Source organism: Theobroma cacao, chromosome 2 (genome assembly GCF_053813885.1).
Source record: "Theobroma cacao isolate CCN51 chromosome 2, ASM5381388v1, whole genome shotgun sequence".
NCBI classification, from domain to species: Eukaryota; Viridiplantae; Streptophyta; class Magnoliopsida; order Malvales; family Malvaceae; genus Theobroma; species Theobroma cacao.
In genome coordinates this window covers 45,490,588-45,498,332 of record NC_142640.1, presented here as the reverse complement: position 1 = coordinate 45,498,332, position 7,745 = coordinate 45,490,588, and the positions used below count along the sequence as shown (strand labels likewise).

Sequence of the window (7,745 nt, the reverse complement as noted above, 5' to 3'; positions counted from 1 at the left end):
GTAGGGGCATCATTAAGGGGCCAGTAACATTGCTGAACCATGACAGAGTAAGTAGTTAAACCTAGTAACCAAGCAGAAATTCAGCTGCAAATAAATTAAACTCTGCAAAAGTATAGCTATAAAAAGTAAAAAAATTCATTGAAGTGGTGCTGACAATATAGCAGGCCCCGCAGTAGTTGTACTGCATTGTAAAACTATATTTTACAAATTAGAAAAAGAAAAATAAAAGGGAACATTTCATTATCAGAACCAAAAGGAATAATAAAGAAAAAAAAAAGAAGAAGGTTATAAAAAATGTATATTTTCATCTTATCTGTTTGAGCTGTAGTTGTTGTAGTTTGCCTCTGTGGTTCATTGGAGGTCGCGCCCCATCACGAGCGTTTTTTTTTTTTGCCTTTTCTCTTTCATTTGATTCCTTTTAATTTCTATTATTATTCTTGATAATTTTAATTTTTATCTTTTCGCTCTGATGATGAAGTGGGAGTAGTAGTGAAAAACCAAGCAAAACCCCCAATCCCCAATGCTCAGATTCTTCGCCCATTCATCTCTTTTCTTTGGTTTCTGAGCATCTCCACACAAATCCATAGATACCCACCCAAAAGAACCCTCCCCCCCAAAACCAAAAGAAATTAGCCCCAATATTAGAGAACTAAGGAGAAGAAGAAGAAGATAAAAAATCAACAACAACCATGAAAAGAGACCACCATCATCTCCAAACCAACCCAGACCCATCGACTGTCGGCAGCTCCTCCGTCTGCGGTGGTTCTACAACCGGAAAGGCCAAGATGTGGCAGGAAGAAGCCGCCCAACAAGACTGTGGAATGGATGAGCTTTTGGCGGTTCTTGGGTACAAGGTTAAAACTTCAGACATGGCAGAAGTGGCTCAAAAGCTTGAGCAGTTAGAGGAGGTTATGTGTAATGTTCAAGATGATGGGATTTCACATCTTGCTTCCGAAACCGTTCATTATAATCCTTCCGATCTATCAACTTGGCTCGAAAGCATGCTCTCTGAGCTTAACCCTCCCTCCACTTTTGATCCTGTTGTCACTGCTGGACCGGCTGCGGCGGCTACGTTAGATGATTCGTTTCTTGGTCCGGCTGAGTCTTCGACTTTAACGACGTTGGATTTCGACAACAACAATCAAAAACATCAGAAAAAAGGGCGACAACTCTTTGAGGAAGCTTCGTGTTCAGATTATGATCTCAAAGCAATTCCTGGTAAGGCTATTTATTCTCAAAAAACCCAAACCCATGATTCCTCTTCTTCTTCCACTCAAAACAACGTTGTTAAATCCGAAAAGCGCTTGAAATCTACATCCGGGTCGCACTCGGATATCTATCCTCCTCCTGCTTCATCCTATGGAATTCCGGCTGAGTCAACTCGTCCTGTTGTCCTGGTTGACTCACAAGAAAACGGAATCCGGCTGGTCCATGCTTTGATGGCATGTGCAGAAGCTGTCCAGCAAAACAATCTCAATCTCGCCGAAGCGCTGGTAAAACAAGTTGGGTTTTTAGCGAGTTCTCAAGCTGGGGCTATGAGGAAAGTGGCTACGTATTTTGCTGAAGCATTAGCTCGAAGGATTTATAGATTATATCCTCAAAACCCACTCGACCATTCTTTATCAGATGTTCTTCACATGCACTTCTACGAGACTTGCCCTTATCTAAAGTTTGCCCACTTCACAGCTAACCAAGCGATTCTCGAAGCTTTTGAAGGCAAAAAAAGGGTTCACGTCATCGATTTTTCGATGAACCAAGGCATGCAATGGCCTGCTTTGATGCAAGCCTTAGCGTTAAGAGGTGGTGGTCCGCCGACTTTTAGGTTAACTGGGATTGGACCTCCCAGCCATGATAACTCGGATCACTTGCAAGAAGTTGGTTGGAAATTGGCTCAATTAGCTGAAACGATTCACGTTGAGTTTGAATATCGTGGGTTCGTGGCTAATTCTTTGGCCGATTTGGATGCTTCAATGCTTGATCTTAGACCCAGTGAAGGTGAAGCCGTGGCCGTTAACTCCGTTTTTGAGTTACATAAATTATTGGCTCGTCCGGGTGCTATTGACAAAGTTTTATCCGTGGTGAAACAGATGAAGCCTGAGATTGTCACTATAGTTGAGCAAGAAGCGAACCATAACGGTCCGGTTTTCTTAGACCGATTCACTGAGTCGTTACATTATTACTCGACGCTTTTTGACTCGTTGGAGGGGTCGGTGAGTAGTCAGGATAAGGTTATGTCGGAGGTGTACTTGGGGAAACAGATTTGTAATGTGGTGGCCTGTGAAGGGGTGGACCGAGTTGAGAGGCACGAGAAGTTGGCTCACTGGAGAAATCGGTTGGGTACGGCCGGTTTTGCGTCTGTTCATTTGGGCTCTAATGCGTTCAAGCAAGCTAGTATGTTGTTGGCTTTGTTTGCTGGAGGAGATGGGTATGGGGTGGAGGAGAATAATGGGTGTTTGATGCTGGGTTGGCACAGTCGCCCACTCATAGCAACTTCTGCTTGGAAACTCGCCAACAAAACAGCTGCTACTGCCCACTGAGTTTGTGAGTTGACTCAGTGAGTTAGATTCAACTTCAGTTTGGTCCCTACCAAACCCTATCTCGGGGGCTGTCTATGTTCTATTCTGAGCTGGGTGCCTTCCTGCCTGGTGAGAATGAGACCCACCAATCCCGAACCTGTTTGCCCCCTCCCCCTTCCCCTTCACCTCTCTTTTTCTTTTTCTTTTTTAATTATCATTTTCTAAATTTTCAGTCCCATTTTTTTTTATTTGAATTTTCAGCTACCTCTGGTTAGGATATTTTTCTTCGCCGGTCTGTTTTTGGTTGGGAATCTTCTGTATTTTCAGGGTGAATCAAAAAGGGTCAATGTATTTATTTATATCTATATATATATATATATATATATAGCTTTGGTGGAAATAAAAAAGATAGAACTTTCTTTCTTTTTGGCCTTATTTGCTGGGGAATTGACATGGTTTTGTTATGATTCAAGAGAAAGAAAAAAGGAAAAAATGCAGAAGCCTGGTTGAAAACCCAACAGTTTCTACAGTAAGCTAATATTCAACTGCATGCTTATATTCCACTGTCAATATCCCAGCTTGCTGGCTGCTGTAAGTGAGGCAGCACTGAAAATTTACCAAATCTGTGATACTGCTTTTGGACTTTGAACAAAAACATTGGCAACAACAATGAAGCGTTAGCAGAGCTATTGAAGTTTGCGTTATTATTATTATTATTAAATATTTTTCAAGTCGAAACTATATATTACATTCCCAGATAATAACACTATTACAGGGGGCCTCCTTTTATGTCAGGAACAGGAAAGCACAATCATAAGTGAGTGAAAAAAGGCTCACTTATGTCGAGTTCTTAATTATGGTATTAACTTTCTTGAAAAGGTTCCCTTTCTCATCTTCTTTTTTCTTACAACTTCTTCACTGATTTTCTCTTTTATCAAACCTTTTCCCCTCTCCTTTTCCTTTATCCTCTGGAAAAATAAACCAAAAATACACAGTTATGTTTTGTACCCTTTTTTTTTCTTTTTAACCATTAGGTACCTTTGCACTGATAATTGATTGTGATGGCCAGTGTGCACTTCTTCAACTTTTGAAGACTCAGAGAATTTGAGTTCTGCCAGCTAATGCATGCATATCTAATTGTGTATCAAATTAATTTAATTTAATATTTGAGTTAGGAGATTGAGGAGGTCATGTCTTGGCCTCGAGTTCTGCTTCTTGATGTTCAGTAACACGTTGAAACTAACCAGAAACTGTAACAAGGGAAGATTTTGCTGAGAGATATTTAGGTGTGCAAGTTGTAAAGAAAAGAGAAAATTCTCTCATACATACTGTATCTTTATAGACATCTTATTCCCTTCCCCTTTAAATGAACTCAGATTGACGAAGCCTAATTCCCCATAATGGGATTGGCTAAGTGAATCCCAATGCTCCTTGTTTTGCCATGTCATTATGTCGACACCTAAATAGGATCTGTTGCCCACCACTTTGATGGATCCTAGAATCAGCAAGTCACCATCTTTCATGGGTTTTAGCCACTTCGTTTTCAAGGAACTGCCTTTTGTTAGTGGATGCAAAGCAAGTTCATAAGACTGAAATGAATGGAATTCAATTCTAACAACCCTCACTTTTGTCCAAACACGTACAATACCAAATATCTTTTTCTTTTACTTATGGAAGTTAAATCTTTAATACTCATAATTCTTTTCCATTTTTATATCGGTAGAATTTGCAGCGTGGAAAAGGATTATATATATACCTACTGTAGGCTAAACATCATCAACTACAACTTGCATGATAATCTTAGTGTATATTTAGTATACCGATTGTGATCCCTCCCTTCGAAGGTTGAAGGTCTAAAGTTTGGAGGTTTTACACTTCATTCAAACATTTTTATACGTATCAAGACACAGAAAATAAAACTCGAACATCATATTGGTAAATATATACATATTGCTTTTGATTCAAACGTATAAGAACAATATTAAACTCATACTTATGTGGGAGTGTTTGTCTCTGTCTGCTTCTTCCTCCACCTTTTTGGTGAGTAAATGATTAGTAAAATGACTGACACCTGGATCTATCCAATAAGATAATTGACATTATGAAATATAGGCGGAGGGTGCTCAAAAACTTATTGTAGCAAAGCAAAGAGATGCCATATCCCCCATGCCCCATGCCCCGTTTTATAGGGTAGATACATAGATATATCAAATAAATGATTGCAAAAACAACAAGAGAACTTGATTGCTCAGGATTTGTCAACCCCAGAGGAGGCATTAAGTTAGTATTGCACAGACTAGTAGATGAGAGGATGCATGAAAGAAATGCCACCATCTCATATTAGTCTTTAGGGATTGGACCAGCTAACACTACATAATTTTGGTGCTAAAAATTATATGAGGAACAATTATATGTATTATTATAATGTTAATGTACAACAAAGCCATGACAATTCTTTATTTGACCAACTTGCCCACTTGCATGCGGTTTTGGGGATTCTGAGCTGACCCCCACTTCCTCACTGATCTTTGGAGATCACATCACATCCCATTTCAAGCCTTGCTTTTTACTCACTTTTTCCCTTCTCTTCAGCTATAAGAAGAAAATTTGAAAAGAAGAGAAGGCTATAGGTAACTTTCTTTCTCCTTTTGCTCGAAGAAAGGAAAGGGTTATTTGATATTAATTTCTTCCTTCTTTTTTCGATGGAGATGTGGTCCAAACTAAAGTCCTTGCATATTTACTAGAATATATCAGGAAAGCCAAACCAACTCACAATACTTGATGATTTTTTAATTTGAGAAAGCTATGGAGTCAGGTTGAGAATTGATGAAAAATCCTGTATTAGGACGTAGAAGCTAAGAGAAGGGAAAGAAATCTGGGCTAGGAAGCAGCGCAGTATTTCAACAATAGCCCCTTTGTCAGGTTGAGAATTGATGAAAAACCCTGTATTAAATTTAGGACATAGAAGCTAGTGGAAGGGAAAGAAATCCGGGGCTAGAAAGCAGGGCACGAGCCACTTGCCCGTGCATGTTTGCTTTCCAAACATTCTATGCAGTCATTGTTCAGGTCAGAGTCGCTCGTGATTTTGTTACACTTGTGCATGTCGGGCACTTGAACGTAAATCTTGCTCTCTCTCGTTCTTTGACCATTCAATATTCACTTGTGCCATTCAACATTTAACACGTTTTTATCATAAATACTCAGGCCGACGAAGAGTGAGAAAGATCGATTGCTATGCGGACTCAGATTGCCCTAACCCGACCTTCACTCCCACTTTGTCTACAGACTTCTTCCATTGTATCCAAACCATAATATCATGCATTTGACCTAATGATTTGGTCATAAATTGAGAGTTAGAAACATAAAAGATTTTTTTTTTTATCATAATCAGAAGCTTCATTATCTGAAAAAAAAATTACATATAGAACTAGAAACTATTGAAACTTTATGACGGACTCCATCTCCTTCAAGCCTAAGTTAACTTTTGAATAGCACGTGGGGCTGGAAGCCCATCGATAGGTAGAATATATACCCCATGATGATGGAGGCATATTTACCCAATTTGAAAGGCACATATATCTCTTTTCTTGATTGAGTTGCTAGCTATCTAATCTGTCGGTTTTATTTGCTTTACACTTAACACAGCTAGCTTAACTTTACTGCGCCAATTCTTCTTATCTATGCTTGTATACCAATGGCACAATTCTCCAATCAAAACATGACTGACTTGAGCTGATACACTTAAACAATACTTCAGAATTTCTACCATGACAGCTTCTTATGATTACCCCAATTGCAGCCTCTAAATGTTTGTCAGTGAAAGCACCATCTGTATTAACCTTCTTCACCCACTCTTTTTCAGGTCTTTTCCATACATAATCTTTGTTTCCTTCCTGTCCGTCTGTCTGATTTTTTCCATTCTGCTCATTTATTTCCCAATTTTCAGCTATTGCCCATTGATCTATTGTATATATACTGTCATATTTGCATCGAGCACCTTTTCTTTGAAACTTGCCTCACATCTGCTTTCCATATATTTTTGCATGTAATTGCTGTAAAAGTCGACACTATATCTGTTTTTCCTTAGCACTATCAATTCTTCCATTTGACGAACCTTTTTTAGCAACCAATCCAGAGTTGTAATTGCCTTCTGATCAACTTTGTAACCCAACCCTATCTCAAACCAAACTGCTTTCACCTAATCACTCCATAAAATGACATGTTCAATGGTTTCTTCTTCCGTTTAACGTAAAGGGCACATAGAATCGGCTCTTATCTTCAATTTTTTTCCCACGGATTCCTAAAGGTTTCTACATCATTGGAGCATGCTCTCCGCAGAATATTCCTAATCTTATGTGAAACTTGTAGATTCCATAACAATTCCCGTACATCTTTTCCGATTGCGTGGGATGTTGAATGCACCATTGCATTCCTTTCTTAACAGATTTTCCTGTCTTCATCTTCTTCCAGTACGTGCTAGACTGAATTCACATTGTATTCACCAACGGAAGCCTTGGTCATAATATTCTATCAGTCCCCCATTCTTGACATACTAGCATATGCTATATAGCTATCTTCTGTTCCTTATTTATATATTCTGAATTCTTTTTAGCTTCCAATGTCCGTCCCTTCTATTAATTATTTGAGTCGTCTTCTGGGGTAGTTTTCCAACATTTTCACTGTCATTTATCCTAAGAGGATTGTCGTTAGGAACCCATCTATTAGTCCAGATGTTGATGTTTTCTCCTCCCATTTCTTGCCATAGGTCCTTTTAAAAATCCCTGCCGGCAGGTCCCTAAATCCCATTCCAGCCGTATCTTTAATCCTTGTGACTGTTAGAGTTAAAGCATGCATTGACTCAGCATGCAATGACTTTCTCATTTTGTTTTATTATGTATTTTGCTTCATTGTACTGGTTATTAAGTGTTCTACACCAGTGTTATGAGGTGTGTTATGAGGTGTCTTAGTGCATGGCTGGTTAATAACACTTGTCTCTTTATGTTAACAAGTGTTAACCATGTATACCGTGTATAAATATTTTGGTTCATGCTGAATGAAGTGTAGTTTTAATGAGAATAATCTTTCTCTCGTTTTACTTTTATTTCCTTCTCCATAGCAGAGTAGTCCTCTGCTTTGTCATAGTTTCATCTTTTTTTCAGTTTCATTACATGGTATCAGAGCAATATAATCGATCTTTGAGCCATTTATAATTGTGTTTCTCACTTATTC

At 38.8% G+C, this 7,745-nt stretch overlaps 1 protein-coding gene across 1 annotated transcript; it reads left to right on the top strand.

Annotated features, from left to right (window-relative positions):
* The first annotated feature begins 331 nt into the window (after positions 1–331).
* On the top strand, positions 332–2,939 carry LOC18609825 (DELLA protein GAIP-B). Its single transcript, XM_018116333.2, has one exon. It carries the CDS (start codon positions 690–692, stop codon positions 2,535–2,537), a length of 1,848 nt encoding a protein of 615 aa, XP_017971822.1. The 5' UTR covers positions 332–689; the 3' UTR covers positions 2,538–2,939.
* Positions 2,940–7,745: the final 4,806 nt, after the last annotated feature.

Coding starts and splice junctions, on each gene's coding strand:
- LOC18609825 (XM_018116333.2), top strand. CDS start 690: ATGAAAAGAGACCACCATCATCTCCAAACCAACCCAGACCCATCGACT.